General features: G+C 47.0%; 1 protein-coding gene and 1 non-coding gene across 2 annotated transcripts in view; both read left to right on the forward strand.

Moving 5' to 3' along the window:
- The window catches only part of WWOX (WW domain containing oxidoreductase), a 646,006-nt gene that overhangs the window by 167,256 nt on the left and 458,029 nt on the right, over positions 1-20,721 (forward strand). The window contains exon 6 of the mRNA XM_049786278.1: positions 12,625-12,713. Coding sequence (XP_049642235.1) covers positions 12,625-12,713 — 89 coding nt within the window. The remainder of the gene's footprint in view (positions 1-12,624; positions 12,714-20,721) is intronic.
- Positions 2,416-2,578, forward strand: LOC126028862 (U1 spliceosomal RNA). Its single transcript, XR_007502559.1, has one exon. It is a non-coding gene; the product is annotated as a U1 spliceosomal RNA (small nuclear RNA).

The raw sequence follows: 20,721 nt of genomic DNA on the forward strand, positions 1-20,721 counted from the left end.
AATTTTTTCTGGGATGCTGCCAGGTGGATGCCACTTCAAGTAAGGACCTCCTTTTGCTCTGATGCATTTATTTACAGAACAACACCAGGGGCCGGAACGATAGCTCAGTGGGGAGGGTGCTTGTCTTGCATGTAGCCAGCCTGGGTTCTATCTCCAGCATCCTATATAGTCCCCGGAGCACCACCAGGAATGATCCCTGAGTGCAGAGCCAGGTGTTACCCCTGAGCATTGCCTGGTGTGGCCCAAAACAACAACAAAAACCAACAAAAACCAACATCAACTAACCATCGCCCCTAGTTTTATCAGTTGAATCTCTTTTCTTGCTTTTTCAGAATGATGGGGAGATTTTTCTCTTTTGAATTCCTTACAAGCTGATGGAGATTATGGGGGTCACTGTCTCTTGTGAGGATGGAATTGCACATTGGCGGCGTGCTTGCAGGCTCATTCAGATTCTTTGGGGGGGGCAGTGTTGACGCCCCCAAGAAGCCTCCACTTAGCTGGTCCCAGCCCAGTGGCCTGCTTCCCCAGACTTGGTAACAGGAGACAGTTTCAAGCTGCAGTGATAAGCCTCTCTTTACTTCTATCACAGCATGCCAGACTCGTTCATTTCTGGCTTTGTGGTGTTCTGTTCTATGCTCATTCGAGCATTTTCTGAGTTAAGGTCTGTCTCGAGAACCTTTTCCATACCACTCACTGAGTGGCCAGGTATTAGAGATCAGCCTCTAAAAGTCTGCTTTTGCATCTACTATAAATGTCAGCATGACTAATGGGCTGTTTGGGGGTTCACTCTTGGTCCCCTATCCTGTGCCTAGGGATGGAAATGGATGGGTGGTTTTTTGGAGGACACCCAGCAGAAATCCATCAACATTTAAAGCGTGCCCATCTCTGGACGTGAAGCAGTTGTACTTACAGGAATTTGTATTAGTAGAAAACAGAATCAAGTTGCACTTGGCAGGGGTGAGTTGGTGGGGAGGTTTTGTGGGGGGAGAGTCCAGCCTTGCATTCGGGAATAAAATATCTGGAAACAGACACAAAATAATACTAATCATGGCAAGAGCAAGGCCTCCCCACAGCTGCCTTCTGTTTGGTGCTTTCTTGGCTGTTACCTTGTTGAATCCATGTGGTAATTCCAGAGAGAAGGGCCTGCTAGCTTTTCTCCTTCTGTTTTTAACAAACGAGGAAGAATTTTACAGAGAAGAGAATTTTGCAAATGAGGCCTGGAGAGCCAATACCGTATGGAGTCCAATGGTCCCAGGGGTTTCTCTAACGGCAATTCTGTTTTGATTATTTTTATTGTTTATTTATCTATCACCTGGTTCTGCCCAGTCCTTGTTCTGATTCTGCACTCAAGGATCACTCATTTCTGGTGGGCTGGGGGACCATCTGATGTGCCTGGGATCCAATCTGTGTCTGCCGCATACAAGGCAAGCTCCCTCCCTCCTGTACTATCTCTCCAGGATCTGCATTCTGTTTTTAAGGAATGTCTGAATATTTCCACAAAGGGCCCTCCCTCATTTGGGGTGGCACGGAAGCAATGGGGTTAGTCTTTTTTTTTTTTTTTTTTTTAAAGCTCAATGCAAGAATGCATTGGCAGGTAGATGGGATACAAACACAAGTACTCCTTACTCAGTCTATAGATCTTCACAGTGACCCACTAGATATTTTTACAGCTAGTGGGGCCTGTACTCTGCTTATATGGGAGAGGAAAGGCAGAATCTAGGATCTGTTTTCACTTGCCCCCTGATCCATTATTCACTTTGGCTTTACTTATTCTTTCTTCCCTAAGCCTCTTGTGTGTGTCTAACTAAAGATGGATTTAAATAGCCTAAGGCCACTTTTGGGGATGGTGGGAGGCTCCCAAATTAAGTGTCCTCAGCACTCTCTGTATCTGGGGCCAAAGCGTTCCTTGCTTTGTGATAGAGAAGTATTATGGGTCTCTCTGGGAGATGTCAGTGATCCTCTCAAGCTTGGACAACTGAAAGTGTCCCTAGACATTGCTGTAGCAGGCAGAATGGGGTGGAGTGTGTGTTTGTGTGTGTGTATGGGGGTGTGTGATGATTCCTCCTGATGAAGACCCCAAAGGTAGAATGTGTGTCTCTCTGAGCTGCCTGGGACTGCTCCAAGATTATCTTATCTTCTGGACCTTCCCAGCTCCCTCAGCTCCTACACATGGAATTCATCATCCTTTGTCTAAGCCAGAGCAGGCTGTTTTTCTACTTCCATTTTTCTACTTCCTTTGTTGCTGGGTAAACCCTAGTCCCTCCTTCACTCCAGTCTCTCTGTTATGAACTTGTTACCCTTTTCAGAATTTGGAGGAGTTGTTCCTAAATTTTTGTTTGTTTAGTGTTTGGGTCACACCCAGTAGTGCTCAGGAGTTGGTTTCTCATGGCTCAATGCTCAGATATCACATTCATCATACTTAACTGGCAGGGGCGATTCCATGATCAGGAAGGTGGTTTCCCCAGGGTGAGGCTCACCCATTGTACTCCGGGCATGCTGACCCCAGCGATTTCCCCAAATGTGGAAACTCGACTGCGTAATTTATGGTAGTGAGGGACTGTGCGCACGCTCTCCCCTGGAAAAAAAAAGAGAAATCATATTCATATGTGGTGGCAGGAATCGCACCTGTATTGGCTGTATGCAAGGCAAACACCCTACCCACTGTGCTGTCACTCTAGTCCCCACGTTCCTATTTTTGTTCCTATTTTTTTTTAAATTAGCAATTTCCTCAAAGTTGGAGGGTCCCACTGCTTGACAAGTTTCCTGAAGGACCCATCCTTCAAAGGACACAGAATCTCGACTCTGTTTCCGGTGGGAATATAATTACGTGGAAAATTAGCCAGTGGCCCAATGCCTTTCAAGCCAGCCTTTGATGTCTTCCAGTACTTAACAGGAGATCTCGGGCCTGTTTATTAAGCGTCTTCAACTGTATAGGAAGCCAGCACCATCCAACATAATGGTGTCTGCGGGAAGGATTCTTTATCATAGGAATTTACCTTGAGCCATCTATTATTTATTTCAGACTAGTTTATATGCCATTATAATAAATATTATGACAGAGAAAGCTTTTATGCTTCAACTTCTTGTACTTCGCTCGCCTGCGTTCCTTCAAGAAAATGTAACTAGACTTTACCTATAGTTAACGTAAATCATCACGTACATTAGAATGAAAAATTCACTATGGAAAAAAAATAGAGACCCTTTCTTCAATTGCGAAGCTTAAATGCTCAATCCTGTTGACTGCCAAATTCCTGGGACACCCAGCTTCCCTCCCCCCTTCTTAAACTGTCTTTAAGCTGCAAAGTGGATGCATTGCATAGAGGGAAATAGGAAGGTTTTCGAACATTTTCACCCTCTTGTTAGTTTCTGGCGAGATAAGCAATTTTTATAGCCAGGGTGCAAAGTATTGCCAATTACTGTCTAAGCATTTTTAATAGTTTTGCTTTACATGGCATGTAGCTCATAGAAAAAACTAAATTAGCTGTTGCCCAACACCATTTCTCCTTGAATCAGCTTCACGATTACCTTTAGATATTCTTGATGCTAGTTATCCTGAATTGACTTCCGGCCACACCAGGCAAAAGTGGTTACTGAACCTAAGGAAGAAAGAGTTGTCACTATTTTCCTGCTTTGTGGGAGGAGGGTCAGTGTAAGGATTTAGGGGAAGGCAAGGTCAGGGTGTGGTTTTGCTCCTGTGGGTGGGGGTAGGAGTGACGACTGGTGTTAGATGGTCAGGATACCATTTGGGGGAGCCCCTCTTCTTTTTTTCCCTTTTATTTAAAGAAAATACTTGACATAGTTGATCATAATACATTTGTTTCCAAAACAGTGAAAGCAAAGTTATTGAAAAAAACAGAAAGAAAAAAAATGGAAGAGAAGAAAGGGAAAAAAGGGGGAAAATACATTAACAAGCACATTTGGGAAAGCTACTGTATCTCCAATGAAATCACTAATATAATGGCAGAAGGTTTAGTGAGCTCTTGTTGTTAGCTGTTTATTTTGTTAAGTTGGGGTGTTCCTATTGAAATGACAGTATCAAACAAATGAAGTTTGGGACATGTACTCAGCTACCAGTCCTCCTAAAAGAAGAAGGATATGGTGGGAGAGTGCCCACACTCACTCCAAAAAGCCCTGATGATATAACCCCCAAAACTGGTGTACCTAAATTGTTGTCAAATCGGTATCCCTGAAAAGAATTGTAGAGGATCAGTGATGAGTCAGGGCCATTGGGAAATGATGATTCTGGGAGATAGTGGCAGCAAGCATTTGGCCTTGTATTTGGTATTTGGCCTTGGCCCCTCTTTTTTAGGGCAGTTTTGGTTCAGTTTCTTATCCAGAAGTGTGCAATCTTCTCTAAAACTTGGCTCATTGAGTCAAGTTGGGGTTCTATACCGACAGGCCCAAACACGTGGAGCCTCGTAGGAGATCCTAAAAATTTCCATGTTCGTTTAGGGGCTCTTTCAGAAAGGTTGTTCTTCAGGGAGGGGTGAGTGATAATGTAGCAAGGAGAGTGCTTGCCTTGCATGCAGCCAACCCGGGTTTCATCTTGGCATCCCCATATGGTCCCTTGAGCACCTCCAGGAGTGATTTCTGAGTGCAGAACCAGGAATAAGCTCTGAGCACTGTTGAGTGTGACCCCACCTTATCCCCCAAAAACAAAAACAGAAAAAAGGAATAGAAAAGAAAGGGTGCCCATCTGCAGCCTAGGCCCAAACTGAGCAGCACCCTGCTTCCCCTCACCCAGATTTCCTTGCAACACTGGTTTAGGTTGTTGGACTCAGAGATCCAGATGCTGAAATCCAATGCTGAAATCAGCAGCATTTCCCTGTGTATTTCCCAGTCAGGTGCCACCACTGTAGCCACCATTAACACCCCTTCAATAATCCTGCAGAAATTAGCTCTGCGAGCCCCATGGAGGTCCCGATGAATTATTAATCCTGCTGCGTTCAGTCTGGGTTGGAGTTAGGTGAATAATGTTATGTCCATAATGTGTTTCGCGCCATTGTCTCTTGCTGTTGTAAATGTGACAACTTCCATTTAAGGTTTCACAACAGACAGTTGGCCTGGGAGTCAGGAAAGTGGAAGAGGGTGAGCAGCATCTACATAATGTAATTAAGGTCCATTGGTTTAGAATTTGCAGGGTGCCATTAGCAATAAGCTCTGAATGTAGATTATTGCCCGGGTGACGTTTTCTCTCCGAACGAACCATCAGCTTCTCTGGTAAATTTCTAAACGTGTAAAATAAATATGATACAAAATGGACATAGATAAGGATCTATTGATGCTCATCTCTGCAGCCTTTTCTTGTTCTGGCTGGAAGGATCTGGCGAGGGTTAACACCACGATGGGGTGCTGCAGTATAGACGTGAGCTCTACACGGACCCCTACTCACTTGGAAATGGGCCTCTGTAAATTTTTTTCAGCCTCTGTTTTCTCGTCTGTAGGCTGGGTAAAATGATGTATATGCCTCAGAATATTTTATTTTGTTTGTTGTTGTTGTTGTTGGACCATATCCAATGGCACTCAGGAGTTACTCCTAGCTCTGTGCTCAGAAATTACTCTGGATACTCAGAGGACCATATGGAATGCCAGGGATAAAACCCAGGTCGACCACATTAACTGCATGCAAGGCAAATGCCCTACTCATTGTGCTATTGCTCTGGCACCTCAGAATATTTTTTATGGACATAAATGTCGGTCCCCAGAGAGAGAGCCCAGTGGGTCAAGCACTCACATTGCAGGCAGCTGACCTGGGTTTGATTCCCAGCATTGCATATGGTCCTCCAAGTGCCAGGAATAATTACTGAGCTTAGAACCTGGAGTTAGTCGTGAACACGGTCAGGTGTGAACACAGTTAGGTGTGGCCCTGCCCCAAACAATTTTTCTTAAAGGTACAAAAAATGGGCCTGAGAGATAGCACAGCAGTAGGGTGTTTGCCTTGCAAGTGACTGACCTAGAACCAACGGTGGTTCAAATCCTGGCATCCGGGGCCTGAGAGATAGCACAGAGGTGATGCCTTGCAAGCAGCTGACCTCGGACCACAGGTGGTTGTTTTGAATCCCGGCATCCTATATGGTCTCCTGTGCCTGCCAGGAGCTATTTCTGAGCAGATAGACAGTAGTAATCCCTGAGCACCGCCAGGTGTGACCCCCACCCCCCCAAAAAAAAATTCCGGCATCCCATATGGTCCCCAGTGCCTGCCAGGAGCCAGAAGTAACCCCTGAGCGTTGATGTATGTGGCCCCAAAAGCAAACTAAAATAAAAATAAAATAAAAGGAAATTCTAAGAAGAGTTTAGGATACTCAGTTAATTTCATAACAAGCATGTGTGACTTTGGTATCTGTGTTTTTACTTTTAAAAGCAACACCCCAAAATGAACTTTTCTATCCTGGAAAAGAGGGGAGGCACTTGTTCAGTAAGCCTTATAGATAGGCACATTCAGGTGAGAAATCACTAGAACCGATCCTTTTTCCAGGAACACAAACCTTCATAGCTTCAGGGCATGCTGGTCTTGGACAAATGGAGCGAGACTTTCCTCAGACTGTACTGGAAACCAGGCTCCTTGCCTAAACTCACAATTCTAGTTTCCTCTTCACACATCCAATTTCCTTCTCTCACATTTGGTTTCCTCCTCAGCGCACATCCAGTTTCCTCCTAACACATTTAGGTTTCCTCCTTACACATCTGTTTTTTCTCCTCACACATCTGTTTTTTTCTCCTCACCCATCTAGTTTCCTCACACATTCCGTTTTCCTCCTTCTACATCTGATTTCCTCCTCACACATCTGATTTTTCTCTTTATATATTGATTTCCTCCTCACATATCTGACTTCCTCTTTGTCACACATCTGGTTTTTTACCTTGTCACATATCTGTTTACTCCTCTATCCAGGTTTCTTCCTCACACATCTGGTTTCCTCATCATAACACATCAAGTTTCTCCTCCTCACACTTCTGTCTTTTCTTTATACATACATGGTTTTCTCACATTTCCTTCTTCCGCATCTGGTTTCCTCCTCACACATCTAGTTTCCTCCACATATCTGGTTTTTCTTTTCATATATCCGATTTCCTCCTCACACATCTGGTTTCTTCCTCATCACACATCTGGTTTTTTGCTTTGTTACATATCTGTTTTTTTCCTCATACATCCAGGAGGTCTCCTCACACATCTGTTTTCCTCCTTTTACATCTGGTTTTCTCCTTCCACCCCCAGATTTTCTCCTCACATCTGGATTTCCTCCTCACACATCCTGTTTCCTCCTCACACATCCTGTTTCCTCCTCACATGTTCATTTTCCTCATCACATGTCCATTTTCCTCACACATTCGATTTTTCTCTTCACACATCTAGGTTTCCTTCTCATACATCCGGTTTTATTTGCAGTCCATCCATCTGCAACATCTATACCAGTGCTCCCTGTTCCAGAGCAACACAGAAATGTTCTTTCCCAGCACCCTGGACGAGGTGCTCCCACCCACTAGGATTGGGCCAAAATTGGGGGTTACTAGGAGGTGCTGGGAGTGTGGCAAATTCTTTGGCCAGTGAAGTGGCAGAGGCAAGTTTGTGCTCAAGATGAGGATGTTTGGAAGGAGACTTACCAGATCTAAGCTGTAGAACAAAAATCAGCCTCACCACTGAATCTACCCAAAATGCATTTTCCTTCCAGGGCAGGGCTAGTGAATGAGCCATGGAGTTGTGAGCCTGTGTAGTGGGATTCTGGCTGAGGGACTCTGTCTCTCTCCGAGCTGGGCAGGAGCTGGGTAACATGTGATGGGTAGGAATAGACCCAGTGCTTTTTCTTAGCGCTGGTCTTGCTGAGGACCTTTCAAGCGGGTTTGTGGGTGAATGGACAGTGGCAACTGTATGGATCTTGTTCAATCAGAAGACTGATTCCAGTCAGGGCCTGGTGGGGATTTGTGATTCTGCTAGTCAACTCTCTGCTTGAAGTTTCCCAGAAGCTTCCTCAACCTCACTTTCTCTATCTGTGTACTGGGCATATGCAACCCCAGAGACCACTATCGTTAGGTAGGGTGATATGTGGCAAGGGCCTGTCTGGCCAGGCCTCTGGGTTTATTCCATTTTGGCCTTTGTGCCTTCGACATTCACCAAGGAGAGTGAGGAAGATAATGGTGACAGTTCCCTCTCAGGAATAACAGGGATAATATTCGTTGCTTACAATTGGATGGTGAGGTGCCAGGTTCTTTCCTCCTGGCAAGCCAGGTGTTGTGGTTATTTCTGAGGAGCTGAGGAGGAAATTGGTAGCATCCAGAAAGCAAGTGCTAATCTGGGGTTCACATGCAGGCCATCCTGCTCAGGCCTGTGACCTTCAGTGACACTTTTGAGGGGCAGAAAGTCATTGCCTTTGAGACTTGAGGTATAAAGCCTACGGTCATTCAGTATCTCCCTTCCTCCATCTCTGGAGTTCCATGTCATGGGCATCACATAGTTAACCTTCACTCCAGCTCAGAGCCCCTCAGGTAGATTTCAGTTCTTGAGGCAGAGACTGATGACTTAATGCACCAATGAAGGAAAAGCCAATGGGCTGGTGCAGATCTGCAGATAAAGGCCACTGAGGCCAGAACCTTCCAGGCCACACTCTTGGGGCTATGGCCCCAGGTCTGCCTGATTCCTACATCTGTGCTGTGGGCAACACCCATGGCCTAAACCCCGCCCCAAGCCCATATCTTGGTTTAACTACCACACAGTTCCCATATGGTTCCTTTGGCTCCAGGCAGAGTCACATCTGAGTGGCGCTTGCCTCATTCACAGTCACGAAGTGGTTGGAGAAATGACTGTTGCATACCAATGGCTAGCAGGACCCCCTGAATCCCAGAGGCAGCCTTTGAAGCCCTGTAAAGAACAGGCTGCAAATTTGCTTAGACATGGATGGATATGGAAAGTATTAGGCTGAGTGAAATGAGTGAAAGGGAGAGGGATAGACATAGAATGTTTGTACTCATTTGTGGGATATTTATGATAATAATATCCAAAGACAACAGAGACAAGGGCCAGGTGGACCACTTCATGGTAGGAAGTTTGTCACAGAAAGTGGGGGAGTATAGTGAGAATAGAGAAGGGACCACTAGGACAAGGAGAGTTGGAAATGATCTCTCTGGACAAGAACTGGATGCAGAAAGAAGATAAAGTGATATGCACCAGATACCTTAAGTATCAATAGTACAAAGTACAGTGTCTAAAAGAAGGAGAGAGAGAGAGGAAGGAGAGAGAGAGAAGAAAAAATGTCTGCCACAGAGGCAGTCAGTAGGGGAAGCAGGAGGGAAACTGGGGACATTGGTGGTGGGAAATGTGCTCTGGTGAAGAGTATTGGGCACTGACTGAAACTCAATCATGGACAACTTTGTAACTGTGGAAAAAAAAACCCAACTGTATTATTAACAATCTTGTAACCACAGTGTTTAAATATAGTAATTAAAAAAAAAAACAGGCTGCAAAGTGGTCTCTGGGGTGTGTGTGTTTATGTGTATGTGTGTGTGTGTGTGTGTGTGTGTGTGTGTGTGTGTGTGTGTGTGTGTATACAACCCACGTAAGTTGCAGGCAGAAGCTGGAGGAGAATATGGGGTATTTGGTGCTCTCACCCCCTTGGAGCCCTGGGTGTCAGGAGCAGGTGGGCGCTTGGCGCTCCAAGGATACGGATGCTCTGCATGTGGGTACCACCTGTGCAGTGTTTGGAGCCTCAGGTGCGGCATCTGTGTGCATCATTCATGGTACATTTCCCGACATCGTCAGCTCCTGTGCAGGAGAGAATAGAGCGAGAAAGTGGCGAGAGAGGAGCTTCATAGAATTCAGAGAGTCGAAGCACTTAGTATATTATTTCTCTGCTCAGCAGAGATGAAGGCCATTTGGATGGGTAGGTGGGTAGACGAATGTTCTCCTGGTAGTTACATGGATGAGGGGCTGGAGCAATAGCACAATGGGGATGGCATTTGCCTTGCATGCGGCCAACCTCAGTTTGATACCCAGCATCCCATATGGTCCCCTGAACCCACCAAGAGTGATACCTGAGTAAGAGCCTGGAGTAAAGCCTGAGCACGGCCAGGTGTGGGGTAAAAACCAAACCAAACCAACAAAAAACTTGGAGGCCAGGCACCGGCTGCCAACACGCTGAGCACTCTGAGTGCTGGCCCAGTTTTAGGCTGGCTCTCATCCCTGCCTCTCTGTGTAGGTCAAGTGTCACCCAGGGGGAAGCTGGTGATGGTATATTGTCCTGGACGCTCCCCCATGAGTTGAGAACCCGGTGGAAACGTTAGCAGCACTAATGGAAAGTGCAGGAGTCAGACCATAGAAGTACTCTAAGCTCAGGCCTGCTCCCCCTGGTGGCAGGTCAAGCCTTATGCTATGCAGTTCCCCTAGGGCTCTGAGTGCTGCTGTTGCTGCTTTGAGGGTGGCTCAAAGCCACCTTTTTTTTTTTTTTCTTTAAATAAATATTTTTATTTTGACCAAAGTGGATTATAAATCATTCACAGTAAAATTTTAGGTATATAGTGACATTGAATCAGGGGCATTCCCACCACCAATGTTGTCCTTCCTGTCCCCCCTCGTTCCCAGCATGGATCCCATATTCCCCTCTTTTGCCCCCCGGGCTGCTAGTATAAGTGGTCCCCTCTGTGTCTAGCTTGTTGTAGATTGGGTATCGATCCTCTTGTCATTGGCTTTGGATTTGGTACCTAAGTTTGATCATTTTTTATTTCTACTCAATGTTCATACGACTGTTTGGTCTTGGTAACCTCCATTATTTCCCCCCTCAGTTTGAGAGGCAGAACAAGATGAGAACCACCATTTTTTTTTCTTTTGGCTTCTGGACTACAACTGGTGACGCTCAAACACTTCGCTCAGAAATCGCTCCTGGCTTGGGGGACCATATGGGACACAGGGGGATCAAACCACAGCCTATCCAAGACTAGTGCGGGCAAGACAGACACCTTACCACTAGCACCACTGCTCCAGCTCAGAAACACCATTTTTGTCATGGGGCTGAGTCTGCCCATCAGAAGGGACCCTCCATTCCGAGGATGCGTGCGCACACACACATGCACACACATACACAGACACACACCCTCATTCTGCAAGCTGCATACTCACATATGCAAACACTCTTCATTCTACAAGCTGCACACACAAATGTATATGCACCCTCATTCTGTAAGATACATACAGATACACACACTCCTCGTTCTATGTGCATATACGTACACACACCCTTATTCTGCAAGTTGCACGCTCATGTGTACAGACACCTCATTCTACAAGCTATACACAAACACAGCCTTCATTCTACAAGTTACACACTACACACACCCTCATTTTGCAAGCTGCATGCAGACACGCACACACACACACACACACACACACACACACACACTTTATTCACAAGCTGATTTTTCCTTTCTTTGCATTTCTTGGGCTGAGTAACAGAGGCCAGACCCCTGACCTGAGTCCCATGCCTGGACATGAATCTTCCCTTCCAAGAGCCTGGTTCCCCTCAGCAGGTTGCTGTATTCTTACCAGCTCACAGTGCCTGTCCTCAAACCCAGCTCCACCACTAGGGGCCTGATCTCACCCTCTTCTTCAGTTCCTGTGCCCCTGACTGGATTACAGGGCACCAGCAGAGGTGTCCCTATGTGTCTGAGGGAATCTGAGTTGGGTGTACACATGCAGAGCTGGTTTCTGTCTCTCTCTACCCTGCACAGCTGGCAACCTGTCCTCTTTCCATAAATGGCAAAAAGATTCCCTTTCTCCAGGCCAAGAGGCCTATGTCCTGTGGATCTGCTGGGTCTCTTCCTTGACGATCTAAGGACATGCCTGCAAAACCCTTTTGGGGGACCCAACTACCCCATGCCCATGACTCTTCCCCTCTCAGCTTTAGGGCTTCTTGTCCTGCGGAGCTCAGGAGTTACTCTTGGCTCTACTCTCAAAAATCACTCCTGGCAGGATATGGGGTCCATATTAGTTGCTGGGGATTGAACCTGGGTTAGGCGCATGCAAAGCAACTGCCCTCCTTGCTGTGCTATTGCTCCAGCCTCATGCCTCCAGAATTCTCATATGGTGCCTCTGCTATGACTGTTCTGAGGGTGCAGATTGATCCCACTTCTTCCTGCTGCTCCGCCTTTTGGGGTAGGGGTATCCATTAGCCAATTGATTCCTCTGTTTCCCCAAGCATATTCCCTGTTGGGAGCCAGAACCTGCATCTCTGGGCTCTGCTCTGGTCCCATGTGATCTCCAAAGATCAACATTTTCGAGATCAAAACTCATGCTGCTGCTCCTGCCACCAGCCTGGCTCTGTTGTTGCCATTAACATCTTCGATGCAGATTTCGGGGATACCTTTGGAGCCTTTCCTAATGCCCAGAGAGAGGAGAGAAGCTTCCCATTAATCCCTTCTCCGCTATGCATGGGCTTCACAGAGCCCAGCCCCATGGCCGGCCCAAACTTGGCAGTAGAAAGCCCTGCTCCTCCGTGCAGGCCGATGATTTATATGCTCCATGGGCGTCTGATATGAAACAAGGGAATTCCAACATGTTCCATGACACGTTCGCCGAAACCCGAGCCCATGAACTCTGCTGGCTGTTATTTATCATTACTCCTTTGCTTTCTCTCCCGGCAGCACAAAGCCAAGGTGGAAGCCATGACCCTGGACCTCGCCCAGCTCCGCAGTGTGCAGCTCTTCGCCGAGGCCTTCAAGGCCAAGAATGTGTGAGTGCTTGGGCTGGGAGGGCTGCGATTGGGCCAGCTAATGTCTTTATCCTACGCAAGCGTGCAGAGGAGAGGCAGCCAGCAGCATGAGAAGAGGCTCTGGGCCCTGCCGGCCCCCTGAAATGTGAAACTATGTGGCTCCTGGCCACCACACACCTTCTTTAGGAGCCATGTTCAGTGTAGTGGCCTCCCCAGAAGAAGAGTCTGAGAGTCCCCTTGCCACAGGGGAGTCAGCCCGAAGGTAGATGGTTTTTGCAGGCCCTCTTGGCATCTGGAAATCAAGTCATTGCATTGTCTCCTGGAGCAGGAAACCTCATTATGGGGCCACTCGAGAGGGGCTGAGCTCAGAGTAGAGGAAATTCCAGTTTTACCAGGATGTTATGGGGTGTGCAAACATGGCTCCAGAAATGCTAGAGGGATTCCCTTTTTACTTTTCTCCTCCTCTTCCTTCTCATTCCCTATCTTCTCCCCCTCTTCCTCTTCCTCCTCCTCTTCTTTCTCCTTCTTTCTCCACCACCTCCTCTTCCTCCTGTTTCTCTTCCTTGTCTTCCTCCTTCTCCTTCTCTTCTTCTTCCTTTCCTTCTTCCTCCTCCTTCTCCTCCCCCTCCTCCTCTTCCTCTTCTTCTCCTCTACCTCTTCCCCCTTTTCCTCCTCCCAATCTTCCTGAAGCCTTTTCCTGGATCTCTGTGTCAGCATGTGTCCTGGCCATCAAGTGCCAAGCCCCGCTTTTGCACAAGGGAGCGTGTCGGCCCCATCCCAGCTCTGGGATCTGTTTCCAGCTCTGTTTCCAGGCCCAGGTCAGGTTTCCAGTGTTTATTTTTCCGGCTTTGCCTCCTGGCTAGGGCCATGCGAGGAGGCTGTCTTCTCTCTGAGCACAGTGGTTTGGATTTCGTGAAACAATAGCTTGACTTTTTTTTTTTCTTTCCTTTTCAACCCCCAGCTTGTTGATTTAAAGAGGGGGGTGAAATGAGTCCAAGAATGTGCACATGGTGGAAAGCGCCAAGGATAAGATGGTGTCCCCTCGGGTAATCATTTTTCCCAAAGGACTGAATGGGAAAGAGTTGCCCACTAATGTTGGTCTGCTGGGAGCATGGGTACGGAGTCCTGCAGGGTACATGGGAGGCTTGGAAGACCCAATGCTAACCCTTGGGGGCTCTGACCCATACGACCACTTGTTCTCCCCTAAATCCTCCGTGGAACAAGCCAGCAGCTCTGAACATGGAGCCAGACAGCAGAGTCGGTCTGTCATGAGTGTGGATGGGCCCATAAACGTGGGCCCTGTGCTGGCTCACCCTGGTGCATGCTGGTCTCCTCAACCAGGCCTGCCTGAGATCCTGGCGGATGTCAAGCTGGAACATGGCTATTCTCTTTGAAGAAGATGCATCCCCATCATTCTTGCGTTCATGGTCTTCTCAGCTCCATGGCACCTGCTGCATATCCCTCACAATGCCCTCCCAATCCTCCCCCACAGCATACCAACCCCTGCTGTCCTCCCAGTGATCAGCCAGGAGCTGCCCTGTCCACCTCCAGGCTGGGTTCCTCCTCCAAGCTTGACACCAGACGAGTGGTGGATTGAGGCCCTGGAGGGGAACAGTGGGGCCATGGCCCCATGGGGACAGGTCTCCCTGAGTCCCTGCCTGAGGCCCTGGTGGACTTCTTGTGTATCCCTGGGGAAATGAGGACTCCTGTGGGGTCCCCCTGGCAGTCAATTCCAACCATTTTTGTTGTGCTGCATTTTCCAGGGCCGTTCATGCTCCGAGCCCCAAGTCAGACCAAGCAAGTGAACTAGAAGGGAACAGCTCCTCGGATGAGCCAAGAGTTACATAACCGGGGTGGCCGCCAAGCGCTAATGGCCTGTTGTATTTAACCATGAAGCAGTTGAGAAATCTTCAGTGCCTTTTGTCACCCCAGACTCTGCCTCCCTGAGAAAGCTGATCTCCCTTACCCACTCCAGCTCCCTGGGGCTTTAAGCAGCTCTGAATTCTTGTGCTTCTGGCCCCTAGGAATCAGGACACTTTTCCTTTTAGCAAACCCCCTTCTCACCGGGGAGCCCAGGCTTTTCTGCAGCCCCTGGAAATACCATGGGGATGTGAAGTGGTGGGCGTTTATTTGGATACATGCCCAAGCTTAGGCTCTTCTTGAGGTGGAGGGCTGGGATTGTGTGCCCCTGGGTGCCCAGGCTGCCCACAAACACATTGTTGCGCCCTCCCATCTCCCCCCATTAATGTTTCCCATGTATGAAACGCAGGGACACATGTGGGCAGTTGCCTGCTAGGAACTAGCCTCTGCCCATCAAGGAAGGACCTGGATCTGTTCTAGCCCTGCAGAGGCCCCACTGGAGGGCTCTGGAAAGCCCCCAGCACACCCTGAATTAGGAATGGATGACCCAGCCATTGTGACCATAGCACATCACATGCTGTATGTATGATGCAGGAGTGTCATGCATGGCATGATATATGTGTGTGTCTATAATGTGTGCTTTGTGTGTAGCATAAATTGCATGCTTGAATGTGTGTGATCTGTGTCCTGTGTGGTTGTATGGTCTGGTATCCATGGGGTGGTGTGTCTGGTGGATGTTTTGTGGGTGTGGCACAGTATGCATGCAATGTGTATGAATGTATGTAATATGCGCAGTATGTGTCATGTGGTAGGTGAGTATGATGTTTAGAGTATATGTGGGGAACACTAGGTAGGGCATGCATGTTTAGTGTGTGATTATGGTGTGGTCTATGGTGTGGTATGTATTGAGTATAATCTGTGTACCATGTGTGGCATGTGTATATGACTTGTGCACTGTGTTATGTGTGTGTTGTGTGCACCATGGTTGCTATGCACATGTGTGTTCCATCACCAGTAGCAGCCACAGGTGGAAGCAGAGGTTGCAGGGTATCCCTGGAGGGAGTCATGGACCTTGTAGGGGAGCAGCTGGGGAGTGACCCCCTTCCTTCAGCTCTTTCCTTCCTGAGAAAGATACAAGGATGCTGAGGTGTGTGGGCATAGCTGCTCACACACACACACACACACACACACATACACAGCAAAATGCCCCTAGATCCCACTTCCTGCCTTCCAGTCTGGCACCACTTTCCCCATTTCTCTCTTTTCCTTCTAGGCACTGTGATCTCCAGTGTTGTCACCGATAGGGGCACTGCATCTCACACTAACAAGTTTCCTTGTTTTTCTCCTTTGTTTTGCTTGGTGTTCAGGGAACAGAACAACCCAACTAAGCCCAGCGAGTGTCAGAGGAGGGGTTGGTGAGTTCTCCTTGGCTCATGTGTGGAGGCCCTTGAGCCAGTCCTGTACTCTTCTGAGTCTCCCATTCAGAGGTCCCTGGCCCTGATGCTCCAGTAGCTCAATCCCCGCTTACAGTTTGTCTAGTTCCCAGTCTCAGGGCTAGTGCGTGGGTGTCTGCCAAATCGAGGATGCCAGTTTTTGGCTGCCAGCACTGGCTCTCCAAGATGTGGGACCCCCTTTGATTCCCCCACAGCATGCCCCTGTACTTTTTCATCCCTGTGTCCTTCCCTCCTCTCTCTTCTGGGTGGTCAGCCCAGCATGCTTCAACCAACATCCAGACACTTTTACTTTCATGGTGGGGCTGATTCGGCAGGTTGAATTATTTTGGGCCATTACTGGAAAGTTCCAAACCAGAGCCTGTGGTGAGCCCCTACATGGGCCCCGACGGGCGTTTCTGCTTCAACCACAGTCCTGGATCCCATCAGACCCTGCGTGCTGGTTGGTTAGACTATGTGCCGCAGTGAGGGAGCTGGGCCCTGCATTGGGGGGTCGGGCCTTTGAGCTAACTAGCAGCCTGTTGTTTGTCGGACCAGTGCCCGTTTTTCCATCCCCTGCTGAAAAACCGTCCACATTTTTGAACAGTGTTTCAAACAGTTTAATATCTATATATACTTTTTACATCCCTCCTTTTCCCCCAGAGTGTTTTTACGGTTTGAATTCCACAAGCCACTGAAATCAAAGTCCTGGATTTCAGTCCTGTCTCTTCAGCAGCAGCAGTGGCTCGTGGTTGTGGAACTTGGTTGCTGGGATCCAATGACCGGTCAGGTCAGCCCCTATAGCACTGACCAGAGTTCTGTTTCCTTCAGGAAACCACATGGCTACTGAGATCATCTGTGTGCAAAGCTGATGGTCCTAGAATCTCCCTTTTCTGATTATGGATTTCTCTTTTTTCCCCAGCTTTTTGTGTTCAGCATATGGAAATGAAGTGTCTCATTTAGAATGTAGCTAAGAACTATGCAGTGGTTTTGTTTTGTTTTATTTTGTTTAAAATACCAACAGGTTTTTTTTTATTCCATTGTGCTTTGTGATCACTTGCGGGAAGGCTGGGATCAATCTTTTAAATGATTTATTTTCACTTTTTCCTAAACGATTCTCCAAATTTGAAATCAGTTAATGCCAGATATGATATTCTTGAACTTTTTTCCCCCTCAAATTATGCCCAGTCCAGCCTTTATGGAAAAGTGGGTGGGCTATCACTTATAAATTCCAACTTTTAAGGGATAAATTACTATGGAGATGGATGTGTAAATTATAGCTTGATTTTTCTCCCCAGTAATAGCTAGAACCCACAGATCTGTTTTACACTTTGCTCAACATGAGATGCCCATTTCTGCTTTGCCTACTTAGAGAATTATATTGCTTTACCTTTCTTTGCTGAAAGAGAAGGAAAACAGCCGACTCTCAGGGTCTTTGTAAAACGGCTTTTTTTGCAGGAGAACATCTCAGAGGTTGACAGATGTGGACCACTCCTCTTCCTTCCTGCATCTTTGTACATTTTTCCATTTTAAGGTATTAAAACAATACTATTGGGACAGGAGCGATAGTGCAGCAGGTAGGATCTTTGCCTTGCATGCACCCAGCCCAGGTTCGATTCCTGGCATCCCATATGGTCCCCCAATCCTGCCCAGAGTGGTTTCTGTGTGTAGAACCAGATGTAACCCCTGAGCACTGCCAAGTGTGGCCCCCCAAAAACTAAAATGGAATAAAATAAAACAGTACTATCTCTGGAGTGCTAGGAACTAACATCGATTAAGAACATGGAATAAGTCAATGTTTCACCTTCTGGAGTTTTGGGCACCAAATATTTTTTTTTATAATTCCCAAAGATGGATTTTATCTGGTCATTTCCTATTAAGTAAAAAAAAAATATCAACTTGGGAATTAGTTCATGGTCCACGGCAGGGATCAAAGATGTTTTCTGTAAAGAAAGAGAACCAAGATTTTAGGATTTTCAAATCAACAACTTCTTTGTTGCATTTAAACACTATCTTTGTAGCCTAAAAACAGCCCCTTTGCTGTATTTAAGTAGAAGAGGGGGGTGGAGTGTCAATAAAATTTTATTTAGAAAAACAGTCCAGAGGGCCAGAGTGTGTCTGCAACATTACAGTATGGTAGAAAGTACACAAATTGTATGTGGGTGGATTAACTGAGCTTGGATGTCAATTTGGACTCTTAATTTTTGCTCACTGTGTGCTCACTGTATCTTGGAGCCTCCATTCCTTCTTTAGGGAGAGTGAACCTAATTTCTCAGCAACCCATGCAGTGCCCTGTGTACTGAGAAATGTCTTTCTTCTTTATTATGCAGAAATATGTCTTTCTTCCTTCTTATTCCTTATGTTTTTTTCTTATGATGCAAAATGGCTCAAGAGGTTTATAGGCCTGCAGGCAATGGGCTAAATGGGACAGTCTGAAAGCCACTATGTCAAGTCTCAGAGATTTCTATGGTTTTTAAACTGTAGCTGAAGATTGAACATGAGGCTGCCTGGACTCCCCAGCGAGCAGAGGGAAACCAAGTGGGTGGAGAGATGGGGAGCAAGAAGGGAGCCAAGCCTCCTGTCTAGGGCCACCTGTTAGGATTTTCCTTACTCTCTGGAGTAAGAGTTCTGTAATAGTAATGCGTACTCTGTGTGTGTGTGTGGGGGGGGGGGGGGCTTTGAGGCTACACTCAGTGGTACTTGGAGAGCTACTCCCTTCTTTGTGCTCTAAGGGGTGCCAGGGCCTCATGGTTATAGGATTTGCAACCCACCCCTCAGGGCTATCTTCCTTAGCCCCAGTGTTTCATTTTATTCCCCCTCCTACTCTTATCAGGCCTGCAAAGGCATTAGAATGAAACCATTTGTTCTCTCTGGTCCATCTGCATCTTGCCTCTCTCAAAATAGTCACTAGGCTTAAGGGCTTTTTTTTTAAAAAACTATATCCAATGGTACCTTTTAAAAACAGAGCATAGGTGGAAAAAATCATCATTCATGTAAGTAGGGGCACCTTTGCAATGAAACTTGTCAGAAAAAAAAAAAATCAGTGATACAGTTCTAGCAATAGTGCAGTGGGTAGAGCCCTTGCCTTGCCATGTATCAACCTTGATTTGAATCCCCAGCACCACATATGGTCCCCTGAGCACTGCCAAGAGGTCACTCCTAATCACAGAGCTGGGAATAGCCTTCAGACACTGCCAGGTATGGCACTGAAGTAAAAAAGATAAATAAAAAACAAAACAAAACAAAACAAAACAAAACAGGAAAACTATCAGTGAGGCTTTTTGTAGGCTTTTTTTTCCCCTCCAGTATTGAAATCCACCACCGCTAAGGAATATATGAAAATGTGCTTGAATTTAGCCACAGCCATGTTTGCAAAATAAACAGTTTTGATTTCCCGACAGAATTCTAGCTTCAGCCATCAGTATCATGTTTCATTAAATCAAAGTGGTGTATGTTAATTGAAAACACATGGAAAAAAAGAAACAACCAACCAAACCAAACAAAACAGAAACAAAAGCCAAGCTCCTCCCCTCCACCTTCCCCTTCTAAAGGCTTCAGACCCAGTTTGGGAGAGTAGAAACAGTTACTCCAGGATCTAGCAGCTTCCACTCCCAGCCCTTCCGGTGTGTCCAGAAGCCAAAGTCTTTAGCTCCATCGAGTCATTTCATTTTGTTGCCGGTGTCCAAAATAATAACCACTTGAAGACTGAATGAGGGCACGTGCCAGGAAAGTTATCTGGAAAGAATCAAATGAATACTTACATGATAGCTTTCTAAATATTTTGCCTTTAGGAACGAACATACAGTTTTTTTGGTTTTTTGTTTTTATTACAGCCCCCTCTCAGCCAGTGTCAATGGAAGAACCCTTGTGCGGACTAAGACCCGATTAAGGCAAAAGTCCCTGCTGATAACATAGACATGGCCTGCACAGCTGAGTGCCAATAAAACTTTATTCTTGAAGAGGGAATGTGGGTTTGGCTTGAGACTTGGCTTTGTTCAGTGTTTTAACACCGTCCCCATCCACCACTGTGTCCTCTGCATCGCTCAACCTACACCAGGGTGAGCTCAGTTCTACAAGCCAGTTCTTCTGTTTCATAATCTTTGCCCTTTTGCTCTCCTCCTCCTGTTCGTTTATAGCCCACATGGGAGAGAGATCATTCAGCAACTGTCTCTCTCCTTCTCACTGACTTCACTTGACAGGTTACCTTCTAGATCCGCTGCAAGCTTGTTTGTGTCCTTTTGTACAGTTGTGTTGTACCCCACGGAGTGTGCATGTCCCGGCTTCTTTATCCTGCCTTTCTGCCCTTGGACACCCTGATGGGGTAAACTCACACCCAGTCATTATTCTAGCTGATTCCCTTCTCAGAGTCTTCTGCACACTTTGCCACTCTCTCTAGGGCTTAGTCACGATAAGTGCAGCCCATATGGCCAGCCGGCCTGGCCCTTCGCGTGGTGGATGGTGAGCTGGGCCTGATTTCTCCCTCTGTACCCAATCCGGGTGTTCTTTGCCCAGCATGGACAGAGACCACACACGTAGCCGCTGACTCGGCGCATCTTTGGCCCCACAGAATCCCTCGCCTGCCTGTTCTTGGTTTCTGTGAGAAAAGCACTTGGGTGTCTGCGGTTAGGAATTAGGTTTCCTAACTTGGCCCCTGAGCCCGCCTTGGTTTTGCTCCTCTCACTATCTGACCGGCCCCCATTGTCAGGCCGGAGTTGACTTTCCCATAATTGGCATGTTTG

Source organism: Suncus etruscus, chromosome 14, assembly GCF_024139225.1.
Source record: "Suncus etruscus isolate mSunEtr1 chromosome 14, mSunEtr1.pri.cur, whole genome shotgun sequence".
NCBI classification, from domain to species: Eukaryota; Metazoa; Chordata; class Mammalia; order Eulipotyphla; family Soricidae; genus Suncus; species Suncus etruscus.